We start from the raw sequence: 25,397 nt of genomic DNA, 5'->3' as shown, positions 1-25,397 counted from the left end.
ACGAAATTTGATTTCTCATATTATGAATTTTTTTATACTCAGGTTTTTACATATATTGTAGAGTATACTTGAGAGTTCTGAAAAATCATTCGTGATTACTACACAAGTGGTTTATGATTGTTGCATTTTGGGAGTGATTGTCCACGAAGGTCGTAGCAGTTATCGACGGGCAATTTCACTTTAAGACATTATACTGTCACAAGACTCAATCGGACGATAAGTTTTATTTCTACATTTTACTATGTTGCACGTTACTGTAACTGATTATTTTTCTAACACTAGGTACCCCCAAAAGGTTCAGTTTGCCTATATCTCACACAAATTCATTCAAGTTTCTCTTGCCAAACAATCCTTTCACTAGACCTATATTCTACAACACTCAATTTACAATATGGTTTGACTGGTACGACCAATAAAATAACTTTGTTTTGTAATAATTACCAAGTCAGTAATAAAGCTTGCAATTTAAGTTTCCATTTGTGTGCAATATAAGTGCATTTTATGAAAACAGGATATGATTGAGTTTTTTAGATTTTATTTGATAGACAAAATTAGACAGGCTTTGTATCATGATAAGTGTGTGACGTGTTAGAAGTTCATTTTACAAGTAAAGTGACGTGCTGGGAGTTTCCGCGAATATAATTATTCCTAGAATTCTAGCATTCCAATTACATTGTTGAGATGAAAGATTTGCCTTAAATCCTTCATCCATTCTCGTGTATTTTTTAAATGCTCCATTTGCACTTTTATAAATCCTTGCAGGATGTGGAAAATTAATCCATGTTAGGTGTTTCCCTCTTGGTTAACATCTTTTTATGCTTCTTATAATTCCAAAACTGACAGGTTCCTAAAAAAAAAATTCCTTTTTGTTTGCTAATTTGCAAACATGTCGCCCCTCGTTTCAGTGTAATTGTTGGTTGGTCATATTAGAAAAATGTTGAGAATGGTTGAAAACAACAAATAAGTGTAATCGTCTACCTAGCAAGCCAAACATCTAAAAGTTTCTTGACAGGTTCGTCATCAAGGTTACCTAGCATTTCCAGCTTGAACGTTTGTGAAAAACCTTCGTACCACGACAAATACTAGGTACTTCCCCAAATATTAGGTACCTACATTTTAGACCAGCATTGTGATATATGCTAGGTACTCCAAAAGGTTAAGTTTGCCTATATCCCACACAAATTCACTCAAGGTCCTATTACGAAACAATCCTTTCACAGTTTCACTAGACCTGTATTATACAACACTCAATTTACAATATGGTTTTCCAGGTACGACCTGTAAAATAACTTCTTTTCTAATAAGTTATCAAATCATTAAAAAATCTTGCAATTCAAGTTTTCATTTGCATGCAACGTAAGTGCATTTTGTTAAAACAGAATATGATTGAGTTTTCCAGATTTTAGTTGATTTAGATTTTGTTTAGAAAAGATTAGAGAGGCTTTGTATCTTATCAGTGTGTGATGTGCTAGAAGTTCGTTTTATAAGTAAAGTGGCGTGTTGGAAGTTTCCGTGAATATAATTATTCCTAAAATTTTAGCATTCCAATTAGATTTTGGAGACGAAATATTTGCCTCCTCTGCCTTGTTGAGTAGTTGTCATTTGCTATTCAACCACTAGAGGCTTACAAACACATATACACAACATTCCTTCATTCATTCTTAGTGTATTTTTGAGAAACTCCACTTTGCATTTTCATAATCGTTGTAAAAACTTGCAGGAGGTGGAGCTGATATCGCCTAGAGAACCACTGGCCGACTGAGGTATCAACTGCGCAGAACCAGGTCGGCCCCTGTAAGAGGATTAGGATTTTATCTTCATGTTGCCTATCTATCTATCTATGAACTCACTTGGACTTCTTTCCCTGTGAATTTATTTCCTATTTGCCATTCTAAAGTTTCAACTTAGAGTTTTGAGACTGGTTAGGTTATCTCTCTTGGATTTCAAAATCTATGAGATTTATTTAAGAGCATAATTTTCTCTAATTATTTATGTTTAGATAAATTTATGTGCTAGTAGAAGTCTTCCTCACTGAAAACCGATATCATGGAGGGATTGCTTTAGCCAAAATATTAAATTTTATTTCAGCTGCATTGATTCTTTCACCGGGGCTTGAAATGATTGGCGGCTAATTTATGTGGCAAACTCTTGTACAGAAACTCTCAAATTTGCACCGGACAAGAAGAAAACAACAGTGATTTTACATTGAGAATATAATTTACATATAAATACTTTACTTTGTTATTATAATAAACATTAAGAAAATCAATTTTATACAACATATTTGGTGCCTATAAATACATAAAATTCGACAGAATTAAAGAAAAACGTACTCTAAATCTTGTCAGTTACTCTGTTCATCACTTTCCAGTTTAGCGTACCAAACGCATCAACATATTTTTCTTTGTGTATCAATCCTCAGCTTGGCATTAAAAAACTGCATCAGCATTATAATCACTGCAGTATAGACAAGTATTTTGCTTAAAACCCTGGATTTTTAATCTTCCTAGCCATTGTCACGAGTTGTTTATTGCTCAAAGGCTCTGAATTTTCCTTCAAGCTTTTCCTTCATTTCCATTATTTGCACATCTTCAGAAATTTCATCCGTTACACCCACTAAGTAAATTTCCTTCATCTGGCTTTAATGGCTTGGTGCTAAATTCGGACTTGAGGTTAGGGTCTAGGGTCTGGTTGAGGCAGTCGAAACATAAGACTAGAAACAGGTCGAAAAATCTCCAGCAGGTACGTGGCAATATCTGGTGTGTTTGTGTTGGTTCAGGATGAGAGATGTTGGAGTACTGATTGAAATGGTGTGAATTTAAGCTCGTGCACAAGAGGAACATTTCCCTGATTTGCTCTTTTTCTTTGTCAATCAAGCCACTGCTGTGACAAGAATGATCAGATAGGATACTGAAACTTATTCTTTTGGCAAGTGATTTACTAGATGCATGAAGCCCACACCTATAACATGAACTCTTAACAAGTCAACTCTGATGTCATTTTTTTATTTTTTACAGATTGTACAGTAGTAGAAATATTAACAAAAAAAATGTTAAAAGTTTGTTTGAGGTTGTCCTCGGACTAATTTTATGATAATGGTCAACAATAGATAATAACTACCACCAAACACATTCATTTTGTGGAAAATAGTTAGGTGTAAAATAATATTACTGCCCAACAAATATGTTCTCGACTTTTTTATGGGCTAGAGGTGGTGTCGTGTTCAGGCTCAACTATTTACAGTTTCTTGATCAGAAAACAATGCAGAACTTACTAGTTATAAATTTGAAATCACACAGAACAATGGCTTCCTCTTTTTTCGGCAAATTTCATGTATTTATCAATGTTCCATGGCCCGAATAGTGGAAGAATAGTATCTCACTGGACTCTGCCTAATCCGCCATTTAATTTAATGCCTTCATGATGTTGGCACCGGTAGGCATCCCTGAACTTCCATCTTCATCTGTCAAATCCAAACCATTTGGATAATCGCATCCCACTAGAACTGCTAATTTCTTTCCTTTCCGCATTAACCGGTTGGAAAAGCCTTTCTTTATGAACAAGTGATCCTGTGTGATATATAGGCATAATGTATATCAATTTATTTATAATTTTATATACACACAGTAGGGTTCTTTCTCCCTAAAATAAATTGAGGAGAATATATTTGCACTAAGCTATGAATTTTCTTAGTTGTTGAAGTTTGTCTTTGCTTTCAAGATATAGTCTCATTTGGTGATGCACTTGTCTATCTTGATAAACAAGATGTTTATAGAACTTGAATGGATAAATTTTAACTTCTTTCTCCTTCCATACACATGGTGTCGACTACTCAACTACAACATATGAAACATACCGCTGACCAAAAAAGCATCTTTGAAGGAATTCTGGAAGAATCCATTTTCCTATGCTTTTTTAGTTAGAAGAAGAAAGTCTCTCCTTGCCTGCCTACTTAGCAGTAGGAATTGGACATAGAATTGATAGGAGTTGGGAGCATTTGTTAACAGATGTGGATTGGCTCCAAATTCAATTTTCATCACGGGCTGAATATTAATTAAACCTAAAATGAAGTAAAACTACTTAAAAGTAACTTCTAAATTTCGAAATGTTTGCTTAACTCTTACACAGAAGTAAAAAAGTTGGGACTTTTTTCAGTAACTCTTTCCTTACTTTTAGAAGGAAAAACTTGTTTTCAACTTTAACCAATAAAAAATTATCTAATAAATTAATAACATACGAGTAAATTTATTTATAATTTCTATTCCTGCATGCAAATTTCGAAATGATTAACGTTGTACACAAGGAATTACTGAAAGTTTTACAAATTGATGAGGTATCAAAAGGAAATGAGAAAGTTTCTTTTTTTTTTAAGTTGAAGCAATTTTAATCCAATCATATCGTACCATATCATGTGTTTGTAAACCAATTTGTAAGTGGTACCATTTGGCCCTCATTAAATTCAATTACATTACGTTTTATTTTTCTTTCTCTTATTTTCAACCACACAATCTTCCATAAAATAATATTATACGTAAATCGAAAAAATTTCCTTCTTTTTCAACCACTCATTTTTCTAAAAAAAAAAAATACTATTTCACCCATTTTCATTTTCAGAAAATGGGGGCTATGTGTGCATGCGCAGCAGCAAATACGATGCACTAGTATATTCCATGATTCCTGTGACAGGTTCTTATGTTGTATGCTAGGAGTGGAGGGGCTATATTAGATTCATAAGACAGATGATTTTCAGATTTTAAGTACACCATACTCTCGAATCTATGGCCTAATAATATATTTTAATTTCTATAGCATGTAAATATAATTGTTCTAAGGTTTCAAAAGTTCACAGACTACATATCACCTTATCATTACATAAAATGTATAAGCATGCACTGTTTCTTTTTCTTTCTCCATATATCCCCACGAAGAGAGTTTCCAAGTTATTCATCTGAACAATTCCTGGAAATCAGATTTATAGTTACATTTAAACCATAATATACGATTAAGAGTTAAAGGATCTATCTATGGATTTTAAAATTGTTTCTTGATTCATCCAAATGAAATTCTCCTTTCATTTTCATCATTCAACCAGTAATTAAAAGTATGCAAGACTCATTTGCAAAAAATATAACAATATGCAAATCTTTTATCAAGGTAAAGTAAATTATGTAACTGTTATGCCCCTCGTATATCATGTGCCAAGTACCTATTGTTGTACCATAAACCAAGAAAGTAGAGTCTCAGATTACTAAACTTTATGTTTTCGCGACATAGCTTGCTAGTACATTAACCATTTTATCATCGCTTTCCTTTCCTTTCTCTAATATCAATTATAGCAATACCGACCTTGGCATAAACAGGTATACATTTATTGGCATGGGAAAAAAATAAACGATCTGCCATGACAACTTAGAAGGAAAAATAAATAAACTCACAACCTTTTCCCACCTAAAATCTAAAGCAGATTCACAGTTTTGCATTAAGCAATAAAACTTGCACCTTGCTCAAATATTAACATTTTTACTTTTTAGCATTTTCTTTTCTTCTCTCCTTCTTGGAAACTTTCATGAACAAATTATATTGGATTACAAATATTTTATTTTTGGCAGAAAAATAAAATAGAACCTGTAATGGCAGCATCCAAGGCAAGTGAAACTGGATTGATCAACCATCCGCGTTTATCCTTCATTACAATTGGAGAAAACGAAGGAAATTTCACTATATTAGCGTCAGAATATTTATCATAACCGCCATGTAAAGCCACCCCATTGCTATCATACGCCGATTGGTGAAATGAAGGGTTGGAAGAATAGCGTTGGAATCTGAGGGAAACCCATGTAAGAAAAAGTAAAAAAGATAGTAGAAATGGAACTGCGTGAGGCTTTTTGAGGAAGAATTTCAATGAATTTAAAAGGTTTGCTGCAGTTTGTGGGGTTTGGGATTGGAATTGGTTAATGGGTTCAGAAATTGGGAGTTGACTGGAATTGGAATATGAAATTCTCCTTGGATTCGCCATTTTTTCTAATCTACTACTTTTCCCTCTCTGCAATTTTTTGCTGGAGATTGTCAGTATTTGCAGATGGTTCTTTTTGGCCCAATTTCTATTGGGCCCAATGGCAAGCTATGATGGGCCTAGCCCATTCCGGCCATCTTTTCTTTCTCTTTTTTTGAAAGAAAGAAGGAAATAAATAAAAATGCAAGGCCCGGTGACCTGGTCGACCTGCATTGGACCAGCCGAAAGGCAGAACTGACTGGAACGACCACCTCCAGCCTAAAGCAAAAGTTGTTTCTGAGTTAATTTTTCAGTGTCTAATATCATTAATCAACTTCATACGTACAAAATAGCTTCTTAATGACACGAGTAATAACCAATACATTGACGAGTTGGTAGAAGGTTTAAACGCCGATAATCACAATTATGCACTAATTGGAGTACGTGTAGTTAAAAATCATTTTCTAACTTGCAAAATATACTCGAGGGATTTTCTTAATATGCACCAATTCACAAAAGAATAAGTTATATTTCTTTCAAATTATAATTTCTTGTACTTTATTAAAAAAATAAAATTTCTTAATTGCTTAACTACTCTTTATGACCCCAAATGCTTCTATAAAATAACATGAACGAGCAATTTTGTATTGTTTACAATTTACTCTACTCATGCTTCAAAGTTTTATAGGTTATGGAAATATTTATATTTGAAAACTTTGAAAACAATAAACTAAAGGCGGCGTATTCAATTAAGACATTTAATGACCTTTTGGGATTTAAAAAATTTTAAAAATTCAATGTAAACTTTTTGAAACTCTCTAAAAGTATTGATATATTCAATTCGGACTTTTATAAGTTTTTACGAAATCTCTAAAAGTCATAGTGTATTCAATTGAAAATTTTATAAACTTTTAAAAATTCTCTAAAAATTACGGTGTATTCAATTAAAAATTTTTAGAAGTCTATATAAGTTTGGGGTATTCAAATTTTAATGACATCTAGAGACTTTTATAAAAGTTTTTGGAGTACTAACTTTTAATCAGAAAATACTTATATAAAAGCTCAAAATTTGTTCTCATTAATCACAAGATTTTAGAAGACTTTCACCAAAAAAATAAATAAATAAATAAATAATAATAATAATAATAATAATGATGATGATTTTTTTTCCAATATTTATTTCATTTTTCCTTCTACGAACATTAGATGTATGATTAAAATTTATTTTTTTCTATTGATTATATTTATTTTTATTTATCTTTCTCTCTCTTTTTTTTATCTCTATTTTCTATAAAAGAAATTAAATTGGATTCTTGTAATTTTTTTTCTTTTTTAATTCATTTTTTTGGTGAAAATATTTATTTTTTATTAAATTATAAAATTTTATATGAAAAAATTATAATTAAATTTAAATATATTGATTTTTATTTATTTTTAAAAGTATATTATATTAATAATATTGAATATTAAATATATTGTTTATCATATATATGTATACTTCTGTTAATTATTTATTTAATTAAGCTTTTAAATTTTTATTCTTTTAAATTTTCATTTTTATTATATGAGAAGGAAATTGTGAGAAGCAACACCTTGTATATGAAAATTTCAAACCATTGTACTAAATTCACGTGAATTCTATTTCAAATGAAAATCTTTAGAAATCTATCGAATTCTGCAAAAGCCTATAAAAATTTTAAAATAAAAGTCCAAGAAATTTACGAAAGACTTTTACTAATTCCATATAAAATCTATAAAAGATCCACGAAATTCACAGAAATCATCACTTAAAAAAAGTTCATCAAAGTTTTAAAAAGTTTCAATTGAATACACCCCCCCCAAGGGTGCATTCGTTGCTCCATTATTACTTGTAGATAGGATTAAGGTATATAATTAAAGTTGATAGGGTTAGAGCGGATGGAGGCGTATTATTATTATTATTTTATTATTATTATTATTATTATTATTATTATTATTATGTACTAGAAGGGTTTGTCTATTTTTCACCCTAATGTCAAGTAAGTAGTTAAGCTAAAGGTTTTTTTAATCAGTAATTATAATTAAATATTGTCTCAACAGGCAATTGTACTTTAATTTAGTTTCAATTAAAGTAACATCGTCCAATTCTATCAATGGAGTACGATGTTATCGCAACAAAATAGATGAAAGTCATCGCACGATAGTAATAGTTAAATTAAAACACAGCTGATTGAACAAAATTGAATTAGAGTTACCTCATCAACACTAGAGTGGAAGTACACTTGCCATGAATGAATTTTGTCTTAATTTCCTCTCATTTTGAAGTAATTTTGAAATAAAGAGAGCTGGAAGGGAATCAACAAGCCAAGTTACCTCAAGTTTTACTTTCTTCAAAACAATCGCCTACTTATTTTAACTCTGATTAATTAAAAGTCATTTACTCCAAATCTTATTTATTGTAAATAAATGTACACATAGGTGGTCTAGCCCCACTTGTATTACATAGCATTATTCTTTCTCTATAAAATGTTTCACATCTAAGAGAAATGAATAGTACATATTCACAAATAATATTGAAGATATGACACAAATCTCTTCCCATACCAGCTTAAACTCTTGGATGAGTCTTCCTCCTACCCGCTAAAGCTTTAGATGAGATCGTTTAACAATGCTTGCAACATATAATTTCTACATTTGAATCCTACTTTAACCAAAGGAAATATCTTTTCTACCAATTTCAGGAAAATTGAGATTTATTAAAAGAAATTTCATCTTCGTCCTTCCTCGACCTTCAGGATCAACTCCTGAACACTATAACTTGTCTTCGGGAAGCGCCAGGAAAGGTTTGAAGGTCATAATCAGGCCAATGAATTCGACTATGTTCAAAATGAAGAAAACCATATGAACACCTGCAGTATAACAAGGTATTTGTTGTTAAAACCAACAATACAAAAATGAAGGATCTTAGACAACAAAATAAAGTCGGTTCGCCAATAAATATGGGTTAACTACCTGAATCATTTTTCGCCGTTCCATTAGATTCATAGGTACATCTAATAAAGTAACTAGATTCTTAGAAACTACGAAACGGTGTGTTAGTTTTAGTGAAACCACAACATTCGTATGAATAGAGCCTATCTGGATGGAAACACAGCACGTCTCTACCAATTAAGTCCTTTGTCCCATAGTTTATCCTCAATCAGGGCTACCTCAACTCATGGAGGTATACTCGAGCCGTCTCAGTACAAGATAATATAAATTTATAATGTAGTGTTACAATTGCTTTGTATTTGTGCAAATTATTCACTAAGCTCAGTAAGATCATTTATTATCATTGTTTTAACTTTCAGAAAAGAAAATGAATAGATGTAAAGGAAGAAGGGGAAAAATCATTTTACGTCCAAAATTAACAGGTAAAAAAAACCTATGGAGGAGCATCCCGTAATTCTGCCATTCAACTAAAAGTAGCTTTAGATTAAAATGAGAAGTGTGGATAGAGTCACCATACGGTCCATACCTGGTAAGAAAATTGAATTCTGACGGCGTTGTGCCCAAGAGAGTCTGCAAATGTTGAGGAACATCAATTATTGAAGAGAAAATCAACTAAATAGAGGTAAAAGAGCACATATGTGTGTATTTATGTATATACACACATTTTCAGATACATAGTAATGAGTCACACAAATTGGCAAAAATGAGCACATTTCTAAGCGTTAGCACTGATCATTACATTACATGCTTAAATTCTGCATCAAATTTGACATGGATGGCATAAACTATAGAGCCACAATGGAAATGATGCAAAGTAAAGCAGGACCAAGAAGCGAAAATTGGAGGAGGAGGAGAAGGAGAAAAGAACTGATAAATAGAGAAGTGAGTTACTATGGAGGACAGAGATAATATGGAATCTATGGCAAAGCAAAAATAGATGATGGAAAGAACCTGTTCCTTTCCTTAATTCATGACATACCAACAGCAATCCCAAATAGAGTCAAGACAGAATAAACTGGTATTTAAAACATCATTTTATGACTTAGAATTAACTAAAGAGAAGAGGAGAAAAGAAAGAAACTCACAAGGCACCACCAGCTGCCGGACCAATCGATTTAGAAAGAGACATAGCAGTCATGGATATGCCATTTGCAGCTCCTCTTTGTTCTTGGGACTGAAATTGAATTCAAAAGTTTGTCAATCCAAAAAAATGGTTAGTTCAATAATTTCAAATGAGGAAAAAATAATAAAATAATAAAAAACAAAAGAGAGAGAGAGAAGAAGAAGAAGAAGAAGAACCTTAATGACAAAATAAAAAAATACGAGAGAGAGAGAGAGAGGGGAGGAGGAGGAGGAAAAGAGGAAGAACCTTACCACAGCTCTATTTTGCATAACTAGAAAGCCCGTTGTGATGGATATCTGATTATTTTAATGAATTAATTAGTAGAAAACAATAGAAATCCATGCAATAAATCTTTACTGAGTTTTTCCTTCTTTCGTTTGTTTGTTAAGAATTGTCCCTTGCGTTTGGTTCACAACTTTGATCAAATTGATAATTTTCTTTCAATCATCTTCGTTCATTAAAAACTCATACAAAAGAACTTTGGCATTTAGCAGAGTTTAACAAGTCAAGCAGAAAAGAAATAAGCCTAAATAGTCCACATATTACATGAAATACTTAAAATTGTTCCAGTTTCAAATGTTACGACATCTAGTATATCAACATATACTGTATTGACAAAACATTAAATGAAGATGTACAACACTCGTAATCAAGCAAGTACTGGAATGGCTCGAAGGATTTTCTTTTTCTGAAAAGTCTCCATGTATTACCCAAATCCTATTAGCACCATATTATCATCATATCTCACAAACAAATCCTGATTCGTCACCTACTGCCACTAACTATATGCACTAATATTTGTTCAAACTGTAGTGTCATTTTCACTTTTCTGATGCTAGTAGTTGCAGTTAGAATTATCATTTATAAGCATAGAAATTCTTCTGAGTCAATTTTCTAAGTTAGCAATCTTAGTGCGTGCCGCTGCTGATTTAACCGTCATTACCATTATTTGACACCAATAAGAGTCACGCATATAATGTCTAACTGGCTCCCTAGAGGTGTAGTGGCACAGCAGGGCATACAGCTCAAGGGTATAGTCGAGTCAGGCTTCTGCATGCCGGGCCGCCCGGACCCTGGCAACCTGGCCCATATTTACACCTCTTGTGTCTCCCAAGACACAAATGCCATGTGAACAAGTCAGTTACCATAGCATTTAAAATTTTAGATAAAATACAATTTAGTCACGATAGATAGTTCGTTCAATAAAAGGAACATCCTTAAGTTGCTATGTCAGTAGCGGCTAATAAGGTACAAACACGTGTGAAACTCAGATAAGTAGCTTAAGTTATAAATAAATGAACTTATCACTGAACGATGTGAACTCACAGAGAGCACATTCTTCAACATGGAAGCACAATTGAGCACCAAAGAGAGAATTGAACCGCATAACCGTGCTATAAATGGATAACTCGATAGCAACGGTATGGTTAAAACCTGCAAAAGAACCATCTGTAACGACAAATGACCAATAAACTAAGAAGAACAAATGAAATAAAATAGAAAATATCAGAGTTTTATTGAGAGGCATACAGCTCCAATACGAGAAACCGTGATGGGACCAAAAATCCTCTCTGCCCATGGATAAAGAAATAGCTGAAAGAGTAACATACTGAACCCTGATTGATCAAGGAAAGGATAAAAAATTCATTAAACACAGCAAATAATGAATTTCGGCCAAAAATATGATAGAGCCAAGCACTGATATGATAAAACATATCTGCATTTGCTCGTATAAAGAGAATATCTAAAAGAAGACGTCTCAGGTTATCTTGATCAATATATTGAATAATTGATCTAGAATGTGCAAACAGCAATTATCAATTTATCATTGCTAGTTTGATATAAATTCAATGCAATCTTATGATAGCTGGTAAACTTGTTTTACTCACAAAAATAAAAGCTATTCAGTCTTTGAATACCTTGCAACAAAACATTTACATGATTTTGCCTATGTAATCCCTCTGTTCGTAGATATAGAATTCATATGATTAATATGAAAATTTCGTTCATGAAGTGAGAAAGTTAGCACACAAATATGAGTATAGGGTGTCCAACAGTATCCAATACACAATCACACAGCATATATAATATAAGTATTCACCCTGTTGGTATACAAATGGACAAACAAGTTTTTGACGTGTTCAAGAGTTTTCGAGAACTTTTGAGATGTGTCATGCGTTCTTGAGAGTCAGTGTTACTAAGCCAAAAAAAAATAAAGGTCAACAATGTGAATCCTTCTTTGCCACTGTGTTTGGTTTATTCATCTACTGGAAGATCCTTAGCAACTAGGAATGAACATATTTTTTGAAAAATATGAACTACATACCTGTAATCGAAAGTACTTCACCTACATCTGCAGTTGTGTAGTTCAATCCGGCATACCTTCGTGGACTAACGGCCCATAACGAGAATATCTAACCAAAAGAAAAGGATGCCTAAGAAAATATGATAGTAAATCAAAGCTGCTAAGGATAAAACTTGTACCAAGAGAACCTTTGCTGACTACTAGTGTATGCATTTTTTGTGTTAGGCAGAAGATTAAATTGCAAAATCTATGTAAAAATAATTTTTTGAAGGAAAATGGAAATTGTAAGTTTATTAGCATGGATTTCGGCAAAGGGAGTCCTATAGCATGCTGGATGTGTAGATGTACCAACTTCAAACAAGATGAATTCATCAGTTCTTGTGCTTAAAATTGCAGATTAACACAATCGAAAATTGAAGAAAATCTTGTGAAGCAAAAGGATTCATAATATTGTAGCTAACAAATCATTGCATGCGGCTCTACAATAAAATTGACCATTACAAGTAGCAAACTACTAATTCAAATTAATATTCTATACAGACAGACCGGAAAAACATAATAACAAATTACCTCACTGTAGGCCATATCATGCATTTGGAAAATGCAATATACAATGATAGAAGACATTAAGGGCCAATTCTTTAGGAGGCTCCACTTGGAAGATAGAAGCCTGGAATCCAAAACATTTATTTCTTCTGACTCGTTGGGGTCATAAACTCTTCCATCTAAAGCAGCTTTGGTATCGTCTTGTCCCGTGCTATGGATGTGCAGAGTTTCCTACAGTTATTCATTGTTTGAGAAAGACAACAAAATCATTTCAGGTGTTATTACATGAACACTCAGTGAGGCAAAAACTTTATATGAGTTCGCATTCTAGTCTTAAAAAGCTTGATGACTTTATTTAAGCTATTTCTGTCATGTCCGCATCTTTGGCCATGATAATGCAAATGCAAAAGAGGGATAAAATTTGGACCATGTGCATGCAAGAAATGGGGAGAATAAGGAAGAGAAGCATACTGGAAGCCAGCAAGAGATAACTGTCGCAACCAAAGCAAGGACTGATATCGCAAGACAGGGTAAAAGGTATGGAAACCTGCAATTTATTTTTACCATCAGAAACACTAAAATGAGTTTGCAACAAATAAACAGAGACCGAAAGAAATGAACAAATATGCACTACAGTGTGGCTTACCTCCCAAAAAGAGATCCCTTAGAAAAGATGCGGGGATACTTCTCTGCAGGCTAAGATTATACAAGTTAGAAGATTGATGGATGAGCTTTTTTCCATTGAATAAAGATGATGAAGAAATTAAATGAAAACGTGGGAAATAAAGAACTTGGATTGCTTTAGCTCCCACATCTGAATATTACTAAAGTTCTTTTTGTCCATGTAATTAATGCCACACAGGGTGATTAAATGAAAAAACCAGCGGTAAGAACTAGCAAGGTATCAGTTTAAGTAATCTCACCACAGGGGCAGATAACCCATCCCTAATAAGAAGACCAAATTATTCAGGAAAAACACGACTCTAATTCTTATATGAATTGACAACCAAAAGTTATCAAAATAGGTGCCTCCATCTGTCATACAGACCTGTAAAATAGCATCTAAAGACCAAGCCCCAGTCCTCACTCTCACAAATTGTGTTTGTGCACGATATATTTAGCAGCTTGTCTGTTATCTTCTACTTTTACGCTTTAGCATGGAAAAATTTCAGAACTAGCACTAAAAGGGTTGTCCATTCTATTTTGACTTGTTATAGCTGAATCTGAGATGCTTTATTCTTTTCTGATCAACCTATTTACACATTTATGCTTAACCTCACTGTCTGATCCTTGAGTTTCGTAACCTATGATTTGTGGGGACTAGGACGTAATTATAAATCACCATCTGCAACATGGTAGCATAAAAGGACCGGTGAACAAGTTAGGAAATGAATTTTCCGAAAGACAGCAAACTCAGGAGATACAGATGCTATAGCATCTATATACCAGTTCATATATTTTTCCAAATCTTCTATTAACCCACCTTAACTAAAAGCTTAAGTTGTTCAAGAAATGACTGATTTATTTATATGAATTTGGTTACTACATTCCTCTAACGTAAAAACCAGAATAATTTTGTCATTGAAGGCCTTGAATGCACACAGTTTTCATAAATGGGTGACAACAACACTAGAACTCCAGACCTTTGCATGGCCTAACACAATCTGAAACTTAATCTATAAGATAAGGGATAGATTCCTTATTCAATTTTGCCTTCAGTATCTTCCATGTTATCCAACCACTGTAATCAACAATCTCATTTTATAGCATAAAGAACTCTCTAACGGGGAAAGAAATTATCCTCAATGCTGTTCGAGCAGCAGAGAATAGGCAATACCTGTGCAAGAAAACCTCCCACAGCTGGACCAATGACCAAGCCTACGCCCCAGGATGTGCTTATCTACAACAAATCAAACGATGAGCACTCCACTAATGCTTCAAAACAAATCTGGCAGGATTCATTCAGAAGGGGATAGAAGGATTGAATGCCTTACAACTGACATCCCCAAAGCTTGGTGTTCTTTACGGCAGATTTCAGAAGCATAAGCCTGAATACTTGGAAGTTTAGAACTATACAGTGCTGGTTATATAATTATGATAAGCCCATATGCATAATGCACATGCACATGCTCGTGCACACAGGTAATATTAACACAGGAATACTATAAGGTGAAGAGCCAGCTAAAAAGCACTGCAGGGACAGAGTGCAGGCAGAAATTTATGCCTTCAGATATAGATGCATATGTAACGCTGTAAACTCAACCAAACAAGAAAAATTTAAGATAACAATTCCTTGTGTAACACAAGCTCAACCAGACAATATGGATAGCAATTACAAAAAGTAAATGAGGAAAAGAAACCCAGTTGAGTCGATCCTCCAACCTTAACAACTGATGAAACCAAATCTAACATCCTTTGTTAATAAAGAAAACAAATAAGTCAACTATGACGAACAATGCAGCAGTAGGAAACTCAAAGATATTTGACAATTAGCCAATTTCTGGACCATCTATCACCTTAGCTATGGAAAGGTACATCAATATATAGATTCACAAAAGGCAAAAAGCAAGAAAGATTGGTATAAAAAATATGGGTAATGACCGTATGCAAATAGGAAAACCCTAGATGCAGACTCCAGGATACCACTGGAGGAATCCGAGTCCAAAGCCATGGCACAAGCAACGAGTTATCGAAATTAAAGCATCTGTTAAAGGAACTTCAACTCCATCCAGATCCTATTTTTCTATCTTGTGACAGTAAAATTTTTTGTCACTTTTGCGTTTATTTATACAGCAAACTGCAAAGCATGAAATCCATAGCAGTGGAGGAAACAATATGCTGAGAGTTTTTACTAAGTTGTGGGGAATTTTTGGAAGGAAATAACATCTGTAGTCTTCGATTAATTTGGTCATCTTGATCGTTCGGTCAATCAGTTGTGGGGAACTTTTGGAAGGAAATAACATCTGTAGTCTTCCATTAATAACCTAGTATCCATAGATGCCATTAATTATTCAATAACCCTCTCCACTTTGACAGTAGGTAAAAGTCTCTCATTTAAACAATTTTGATACAAAACTCCTTTTAATTTTCAATGAAACATTACAAAAAAGTTTTAAAATGTGAAATCAATAGACATACCCTCATAGGACCAAGAATTCCACATAAACTTCCTAGAAGGAATCTTGTAGTAATTGCCATCCAAAAGTTCACACTAAGACCAAAAAGTGTATTGAATATAAACCTGAAATTATTACCAAATGGAAGAGACATAAGAAATAATGAATTTGAAAAAATAAATCAATATAACCAACTCCAGTTTCCACAAATAAATTACTTGCGGTATGAAAACATGGTTCAGTATTTCTTACACTGTAAGTGTACCAATTATTATTACGGGTTTCCGACCATATTTATCGGCCACTATTCCCCATAGAAGAGAAGTTAAAGCTCTTCCAAGCATGAATGAAGATCCTACCATAAATGTCAGACAAGTGGTGAATAACAACTCCACCAATACTGTCAATTTTAGGGCGAAACGGTGAAAAAAAACTTACCCACATATCCAGCATAATAACTAATATCTTCCTCCCTTTTTGCAATATGAAAGTCCCTAATCTGCAGTAGGAAAAACATGAGAAATGCTACCATAACTCGTATGATTGATACTAAAATATAAGGTGATAAGTAACAACATTAAAGGCTTTCACATATTGAAAATATGAAGCAGATCTACCACAGATAGAGCAAAGCTCTTGCACAGGAGGACCAGTAAAATTCAATTGGTGTTATAAATTAAGATTCCAAAAATATACTTGTGAACAGAGCAAGAAACCATAATTTAATTTTTACTGCCCACTTCTCAGACAATTTGATCTCTAACTATTAAAAGTCTATGTCTTTAGGTCTACACAGCATTTTTGCAACCAGAAGCTTTTGCCTTCCTCTCTATACTGTCAACAGATGGAAGGGAAAGACCTTTTGAGTCCCTTAATATGTAGAATCTTGCTTCACGATGAAGCTTACTTGTGCTTGGGGTCGTCTTTAGGAGCCTCCTCCCCCCCCCCCCCCCCCCCCCCCCCCCCCCCCCCCCCAAACCAAATTATTCAACAGAAGCACAAGAGAAACACTCTGTGGTTGTTGCCTTTTTGTTGCGAAGATAAGGAAATATCGTAAATCATGCTTCTCTAACCAGACATATCTGGTTAAGAAGATATGAAGGCACATTTAGTTCTTCATGAATAGCGCATTTCAAAGTGTGGCGTGGAAGAGAACGCATGCCATTATGGGGGTTTCAAACAAAATGACCCTTCAGATTTTTTAATTTTAGTTGTGTGCATGAAATCTTGGTCAATACCAAAAATTCACTGAACAAGGTTTAGCACCATGCCAAATGTGTCTGAATAACAGCAAAGCAATGGAAGCATGTCCAAAGGTAAACGAACCCCTTGGACCGCTACCGGAAATACCATTGTATTTCAAAGCTGCGATCTAATTTAAAAATCCACCCAATTAAGCGTCATTAGGATTAGCCGGATCGCCTTAACTGACTCCATTGAGTTCACCAACAATTAGCTTTTACTGCAGACTTTTCAGGTTAAGTGATTAACTCACTTTTAGAATCAACATTTAGCTTTGAGCACTTCTTTATTTTCTGGTCCAATTATAGGAAGGCACTGTTGATATCTCTGAACAAAGTTATTTCTACTTGCTCCAAATTCATCATTTTTCCACAGAAAAAATGATGCCTAGCCATACAGCAGCACTTGTGCGATCTATCATATCAGGTGCATATTTTTCAAAGAGACAAATTCAGAAAAGAAACAGCAAAGCCACATGTATATTTTAATTTTTGTTATTTAAAATTGATGACAGATATGATAGTCAATAATGAGTTCAAGTTCAGTAGAGAAATGTGTACCATAAAGTATAGGAAAGGAAAGAGAGACGATATTGGCAAAGCTGTCAAATTGCACCAAAAGAAATGATCAATAAGAATGCAATTAATACATATAGAAATTACATACAAGAAAATAAGCATGAGAAATTAGACTAAAACAACACTTTAGAAAGTTCATTTTCCAAAACAGGACAGCAGATGTAAGGGATGCAGTCACCTATTTCTAGACAAACTGATTTGCAGAAAGAACACCTATTTCAACACAATGAAAGGGTTATGGAAGCTAGGATGAACTGTACTTATAAATAGTTTCATGTTCCGCAAATTGTTACTTAAGAGTAATTATAAATATAAAATGGCCTGAAAGGACATTATAAAGATTTTAAGAATAAAACGAAAGGGATATTATAAACTCCTGAATACCATATTCTAGCAAAGTAACTAAACTATAATTTAGTCAAGAATAAAAAAATTTAACTTAATAACTCTTAATTGATTTATTTATTATTTTAAATTTTCATAATATATTCTAAAACTTTTAATATTTCACTATTAATAGCCTTTTTAATTTAGAAAAGGTAACTTGTAAACGTAGACAATATATATTTAAACTAAAATTTACTTTACTCATAAATAAAGTTGATTAACTAGACATTCCTAATGAACGTAATGGGGAAGCTTCTGTCCCACTTTCAACCGAATTATTCTAACTTATCAATCTTCTTGTTCAGAACCCATAAAGCAGACATAGTGCAGATACTAATAAAAAGAATGTTTGGTTGAGCTTGGAAGAGAGTTCGTTTGAATGCCGTCTCGGAAGAATTTATAATGGTTTAAATTATGAATAAATAAAAATGACCACTGGGTAATTTTTTCTTTTAAGTGGAAAATTAACTTTTAATAGAAAATAAGTCTCAGCTTAACGTCAAGCCCTGTACCTAATTATTTTGAAAGTGTCAATTACTTTTGTAAGTAGAAGTTTTAAGCAATGCAAACACAACTGCAGGCCGAACAACAGCATAAACTACAGTATTTGGATCCCACGCGATTACACGTAGCATCTCATCTTCACAAACAAAGAAAATCAATAAAGGCAGAACAAAATTGAAAAGAAAAAATTAATTAAACGCAAAAATAACATTTATCAAATCTTTTGCGCTGTATGTGTGTGTGATTGGAGTTGTGAAAGGAGATTTTCACCTGCACAGAGAGTGACAATCCAGATGAAGAAGAAATGTTTGAGAGGAATACCGTTGCTGGAGTGTTTAAATTTTTCAACATCACAGCCTGGGCATTTCTCATGATACCTTATTTTTCCTCCTTCTTCATCTTCTCTATTCAGTAATGGTACCGCGGAGTCCACCATTTTTTTCTGCAGATTTTTCCCTCGAAAAGTCGATGTACTCTTTCGCCGAGAATTTTCTCGCGAACCGGCGTATTAATTGTGAATGATTTTCCAGCTGGTTCTCTTATTTATTTATGCCTCTTCACAATTTCTCAATATCCCCGTTCCAAATGAAGACCGTCTACAAAAATTGGCCCGTAAATAAGTCGTGCTCTATTCGTCACTTTCACAACTCATGTAGGTGGATTACATAATGTCACATAATACTTTACTACTTATTAATTTAAAATACAGTTAATTTTTTCTAATCTCTATTATGTAGAAAGTGTGGGGTAAGTAGATAAGTTGTAAAAAATAATATAATAATAAAAAATTTTATTTGAATTTATAATAAATTACTTATTATAATAATTATTTGAAATTGATAATTATTTATTAAAGTATGCACAAGTAGCTTATGGATACTAATAATAATTTTTATTTGAATTTATAATAAATTACTTGTTATGATAATTATTCGAAATTGATAATTTATTATTATTAAAGTATAAACAAGTAGCTTAGTCGTTATCTTTGGATTTTCTTATTGTGGTACAGATTTTGAACATGATTATGATGAATTGACCAGAATAATCCGCCAGATTACGTAGGTTGTTCCGTTAACACACGTTCATAGTTGGTTGACTCTCATTTGAATTAAGCCCCATATTTGGTACATACTAAATTTTAATCTGAATTAAAATCAATAACTAATTTTAACCACGCACTTTATAAAATCTACAATTTTTTAGTCATATATTTCATCAATTTTTATTAAAATCTACTAAATATCTGATTTTAATAACTACTGAGCATTGACTAAATTAGGTGACAATCCTTAAATTCTTTTTTTTTTTTTTCAATTGATTAAAGCAAGTTCCAGAGTCATTTAAGTTATGTTTTGAAATTTAGAGTGTGTTTGATACCTATTTTTATGGAAAAATGAATTTTAGAATAGTATATTAATGGAGAACGTGTGAATAAAAAATAAGAAAAAGTTTTTTTTTTACGTGTAATATTATTTTAATGAATAATGTGTGGTTAAAAATAAGAGAGAGAAAATTATATTTTGATAAAAATGAGAATCAAATGGGGTGTTAATACCATTGTAGCAATTGATGAAAAATATTTACAAGAGAAAATTTCATACTTTATCTTCTCCGACTTCTCTCTATTTTTTTATATTTTTTTTCTATGATGACTCTTTGGCGTAAGTTCCTTGGCTTGGACAAGACATTTAGTACATGTCGCTATTCCTAGATCCAGAGGGGAGTATGTTCGATGGAATGATTTGTTAGAGGTATTACCGCATCTCCAAGGGTTAGGCCCACTTTTTACAGGTCAGTGGAATCTTTATGTTCAAAACCCTTATTCTCTTTTTTTTTTTTTTAGCCAAATTGAAGTGGTGCGCCTATGTTACTATTGCCAGATTTCAATTGCCATAAAATTGGACTAGATATTAGCATAAGTAAGCGGGGAGCAAATAATTCTAGGAGGGATTATTCGTCTTCCTAGTCTTCGACACAAGAAAGGGGTGTAGAAAATTCCTTTTCTTGTGTTGAAAGAGTAATGACTTCCTATTGACAGGACAAATTAGATAAAATTGAAATTATAAGTATAAATTTTCAAAGCTGTTCTTAATGAAACTTTGTGGGATCTCAATTTCCCACACATCCTAGAGGGAAGCTTCTGCTCCCTTACCACCCTTTATACACCTCTTGTCATAGATATCAATTTGTATACGATTTCGCACAACGGTGATAATTAAATTTCAAAATATAACTTAAATGACTCTCGAACATGCTTTAATCAATTTAAAATAAAAAAAAATTAAGTGTTGTCACCTAATTTGTCCACTCAATAGGAAGTCTTCGTTAGAGTTTTATAATTATCATTAAAAAGAGAGAGAAGTTAGAAGATAAAATATGAAATTTTCTCTTGTAAATTTTTTTAAATCACAGTGAATTATTATAGTGATAGAATGGGATGTTGTCTCATATTGAGATGAATTTCTATAAATCTTACGTATTCTTGAATGTTTAGTTTTCTTTCTATGAATTAATTGCTCTTGATAGAATAGAATTAGATTTTTCAATTCTCAATAATTTGTGAATAGTTTAATTTATTAATAGATATAGTTGAGTGATGGTAAGTGGATAATATCTATTAATTCAATGAAATATGTAAATAAATAATAATTTAATCAAATTGCAACCAAAAGAATATCATACTTGGAGTTGAGAATTGATTCTCTCAAATTTGGGTTGATTAACAGGGTGTTTGAACCCCATTTTTATAAATAAAAGAAAAGTATTTTAGAATAATAGATTGGTGGAAAATGTATGGTTGAAAAATAATGAAAAGTTTTTTATTTACGTGTAATATTATTTTAATGAAGAGCGTGTGGTTGAAAATGAGAAAAAGAAAAATGTATTTTGAAAAAAAAAATGGGAATCAAGCAAAGTCTAAAATTATATTTATGAAAATCTCCAAAATGCCCCTAAACTCTGTGTGTTATTCGGATAGTGTGGGCCCGTTGGGAATGGGTTGCTTTTCAACTGGATTTATGCGTTATGTTCATAGAAGAAAAGATGTACTATGAAATTATTCGAATATCAAAAGCAACAAAGCGAATTTTAAGGATACAGAGGAAAATAAAGCCCTAATTTAATTTTTTTTCATTTTTAACAAATTATTTCTTATTAATCAATTAATTATAATTGAAAAAGAACTTGCGGTTTGGGAGTTGGGAGTGGATTGATTTCTATTTTCTTGTTCTTTACATTTTGGATGGTTTCCATCCACAATTCTATTAGTTGACCACAAATTTAACTTTGATCACATTTTTAATATTTTGTGAAGGGAAAAATAGTAACTTTCTATTTATCCCATTAAATAATTACATTTGTTAAATTAAAACTAAAAAATAAAACAATCATTTTCTACCCCCACCCCCACCCTCAGCAACCTCACTTTCGCCACCTCCACCTCAACCAACCTCCTGCCACCGGCCACCACCATCCACCCATCATAATCACTAGCATATTATCAACTTCAATTGAAGGTATTAAAGTTGAATCTGATTATTGGGGCAGTGTAGAACCCTCAATTGAAGGACAAACCAGGTTGCCTTGCATATGAATTGTCTAAATCTATTCGTCCACTTAGCACCCAAATTGCGGATGACCCATGATTGGAATATGTGCATCTTGAAGAGAGGCTGCTAGAACAGGTGATCCGTGATCATGGGGACCACCACAATCGTTGGAAAATGAGTTTGTCGACCGCGAGTTCATCGTCTCAAAAAACTGCTATGACTTTCTTTTTCTTTTTTGTTGTTTGTTATTATGAGAACATGTATGGGTGCGTCTTGATGAGCTTGAGCGACCTATGAGGTGCAATGAACATGGACATCCATGGATTTGGTCGAATTTGTAAGAAAATCGTGCGTAAGAGGCGATTTTTGGATAGAAATTAGTTTGATTGTGATGTGATTTGAGGATTTTGTTTATGTGGTGATGTTAGTGGTTGATGAGGAGATAGTGGTGGTACAAAAATCCAGAGTCCATGGTGGCTGAAAGTTTGAGGTTGAGATGTGGGTGGGGGTAGAAGATGATTGTTTTCTTTTGTTTTATTTTTTTATTTTGAATTTAACAAATGTAATTATTTAATGTGATAAATAGAATGTTTTTCTTTTGGCCCTATACAAAATATTTAAAATGTGGTCAAAATTAAATTTTTAGTCAATTAATGAAATTGTAGATGGAAACCATCCAAAAGGCCCTCTGCCACAACATTTCGAAAGGTTTTGGGTGAAGGTTGCAACAAATCAAATGTTTGTGGAAAAGTCTGGTAATGTTTTAAAGGTCTGGGCCTTTGCTACAACTATCCCCTAAGAAAATAAAGAGAAGTTGGAGAAGATAAAGTATGAAATATGAAAATTTTTCTTGTGATTTTTTTATCATAGTGAATCACTGCAACGATAGAATATGTTTGTATCTCATATTGAGATGAACTTTTATAATTCTTGCATATTCATAAGTTTTTTATTTTATTTTCTATGAATTAATTTCTCTTGATAGAATAGAATTAGGGTTTTCAATTATCCATAGTTTATAAACTGTTTAATTTATTAATAGATAAAAATGAGTTATGATAATTGGACGGTGTCTATTAGTTAAATGAAATATGTAGATAAATAGTCTCTCGGGGCACAGCTCAACTGGTGGATTAATCAACATTGGCTTAGGGTGGAGAGTTCGATTCCTGATGGGAACCTGCGGCCAAAAATTTGGTATGAAGCAATCACTGTGAAGGAGGGTCTCTTGTACGCAGAAGTGTATAATCAATGGGGGGAACTTGTGATTTAGTTGAGGCATATCCCGCGATTTACCCCCTCCAAGGTTCTAGGGGCATGGATTTTGGAGGTGCAGGATTTAGTTTAATGTAAATTGGGATACCTGGATATAAAAATATATATATTTATGTAGATAAAAAATAGCTTTATCAAATTGTAGTCAAAAGAAAATCATAGATGGAATAAAGAATCGATTCTCTCGGATTTGGATGGTTAAAATTCTATTTATGAAAATCTCCAAAATGCCCCTAAACTCTCTGTGTGTTATTCGGATAGCGTGGGCCTATTGGGAATGGGTTGCTTTTCAACTGAATTTATGCGTTATGTGTTCGTGTTTATGTTCATGTGAGAAAAGAAATACTACGAAATTATTCGAACATCAAAAGCAACAAAGTGAAATATAAGGATCCAAAGGAAAATAAAGTCCTAATTCAATTTTTTTTTTGCAACAAAAGTTTTCTTATTAATCAATTAATTATAATTGAAAAAGACCTTGCAATTTGGGATTCTTTCGGCCGGTGGGAGTGGATTGTTTTCTACTTTCTTGCTATTTACGTTTTTTTCCCTCTCTTTTTATATTTTCTTTTTTATGTTTGTAGAGAAATAGACAGGGTGATAAAAGTAACATAAAAATATAATTCAAATGCAAGACATTATGACTAACAAAATCATCAGTTTCCATCCAATTGAAACCTACTTGCCAAATTCAGAAAGTTGTAGGATTAAAGATCTAACAAAATAAAATGGAGATCTAATTGCTATATTTTGTGAAGTTTTGTCCTCAAATGCAATTCTTGTCCAAATAAAAAATGATAAATGCCAATCGATAAGTACTTTTTAGGGGTCGTTTGATAAAAAAAGAATTAACAAATTTTGATAAAATCTTTGGTTGAAAAGTTGATAAAAATTATGGTTTCCAAAAAATGAGTAATTAAAATTTATTATTAATTTTGATCTTAAATTTTTAATTACTTTTTAAACTATTCCAAAGAAGTCCTTAATCTCCCAGACATGAGCATTATGTCTCATGTGAAAATATTACAGATAGGATCCCTAATTATTGAAAATGTAGCAACTAACCTTAGTTAATTACTGAATAAACATTGATAATTTAGACGTGTCAATAAGATGAGATGAGATTTGCTCTCCACTTATGCATCCAATTTACTGTCAAGTCAATTACAAATTGACACATAATTGAAAATTAAAATTGATATTAAGGTTGAAAATTTTCAATTTTAATTTGTCATGAAGTGTCAATTTGCGATTTGGTGAACAACATATTTCAACTCAAATAAGCTGATATTACCGATGACTCATTATTTTGATGAATTATTTCTTCGTAACTAGAAAATAATGTAAATATGTACTTGAAATTTCACTTAATAGATTTCATTCCATGCCCATAATATCATGAACATGGAGAAGTCGGATAAAATAAGATTTTGTTCAATCAGGAATTGATTCTCTCCATGATGGATTAAAATCTATTTTTGAAATCTCCAAAGTGCCCCTAGACATGTATATGCACGCGCTTGCGTACACACAAAGAGAGCTATGATGATGATAGTGTGGGGAACATATTACTTTTTCCACTAGATTTCTTGGAGCCCTACATTTTTAAGCATCTATGCGTTGTGTTGGTGACTCTACTCATCAAAGAAAAGAAGAAGTACGAAATTATTGCTAAAATTGGTTTTCATGTATCACTTGAATAGATATTATTAAAAACGCCCTTATATGGCTTGCGATATTTTTTGCATTTTCTCGTTTTAGTTGTTTAGTAGATATTATTTTATGTTGGTTTCAAATTTACTTAAATT

At 32.6% G+C, this 25,397-nt stretch overlaps 2 protein-coding genes and 1 pseudogene across 4 annotated transcripts; all 3 read right to left on the bottom strand.

Moving 5' to 3' along the window:
• Positions 1-2,344: 2,344 nt before the first annotated feature.
• LOC111386293 lies at positions 2,345-3,664 on the bottom strand (annotated as a pseudogene).
• Positions 3,665-4,648: 984 nt separating this feature from the next.
• Positions 4,649-6,065, bottom strand: LOC111386276. Its single transcript, XM_023010740.1, has 2 exons — positions 5,626-6,065; positions 4,649-4,959 (listed from the first exon to the last, which is right to left on the bottom strand). The coding sequence occupies exons 1-2, from the start codon at positions 6,014-6,016 to the stop codon at positions 4,844-4,846; spliced, it is 507 nt and encodes a 168-aa protein (XP_022866508.1). The 5' UTR covers positions 6,017-6,065; the 3' UTR covers positions 4,649-4,843.
• A 2,332-nt stretch (positions 6,066-8,397) lies between these two features.
• LOC111386261 (protein ZINC INDUCED FACILITATOR-LIKE 1-like) lies at positions 8,398-19,358 on the bottom strand. 3 transcript variants are annotated; one of them, XM_023010721.1, is made up of 17 exons: positions 19,034-19,358; positions 17,855-17,895; positions 16,491-16,551; positions 16,305-16,407; positions 16,075-16,177; positions 14,931-14,984; positions 14,774-14,836; positions 13,583-13,632; positions 13,408-13,483; positions 12,961-13,167; positions 12,412-12,499; positions 11,616-11,701; positions 11,412-11,534; positions 10,337-10,381; positions 10,048-10,136; positions 9,489-9,532; positions 8,398-8,880 (listed from the first exon to the last, which is right to left on the bottom strand). In XM_023010721.1, the coding sequence occupies exons 1-17, from the start codon at positions 19,197-19,199 to the stop codon at positions 8,783-8,785; spliced, it is 1,497 nt and encodes a 498-aa protein (XP_022866489.1). In that variant the 5' UTR covers positions 19,200-19,358; the 3' UTR covers positions 8,398-8,782. The 3 variants fall into 3 exon arrangements, with proteins under 3 accessions (XP_022866489.1, XP_022866491.1, XP_022866492.1); XM_023010723.1 differs by having other exon boundaries at positions 11,412-11,519; positions 19,034-19,356; XM_023010724.1 differs by lacking the exon at positions 19,034-19,358 and adding an exon at positions 18,051-18,214.
• Positions 19,359-25,397: the final 6,039 nt, after the last annotated feature.

This window comes from Olea europaea, unplaced genomic scaffold (genome assembly GCF_002742605.1).
Source record: "Olea europaea var. sylvestris unplaced genomic scaffold, O_europaea_v1 scaffold349, whole genome shotgun sequence".
Taxonomy (NCBI): Eukaryota; Viridiplantae; Streptophyta; class Magnoliopsida; order Lamiales; family Oleaceae; genus Olea; species Olea europaea.
The sequence above is the reverse complement of the archived record's forward strand: the minus strand, read 5'-3'. Positions and strand labels throughout refer to the sequence as shown.

Bases quoted from the DNA above. Each gene is read 5' to 3' on its own strand.
- LOC111386276 (XM_023010740.1), bottom strand. From the start codon at position 6,016: ATGGCGAATCCAAGGAGAATTTCATATTCCAATTCCAGTCAACTCCCA. The intron at 4,960-5,625 runs GTTCTATTTTAT...TCTGATTTCCAG, and splicing joins CTTGGATGCTGCCATTACAG to GAATTGTTCAGATGAATAAC.
- LOC111386261 (XM_023010721.1), bottom strand. From the start codon at position 19,199: ATGGTGGACTCCGCGGTACCATTACTGAATAGAGAAGATGAAGAAGGA. The intron at 13,484-13,582 runs GTAAGCCACACT...AATAAATTGCAG, and splicing joins AAGGGATCTCTTTTTGGGAG to GTTTCCATACCTTTTACCCT. The intron at 13,168-13,407 runs GTATGCTTCTCT...GAATAACTGTAG, and splicing joins TTATCTCTTGCTGGCTTCCA to GAAACTCTGCACATCCATAG.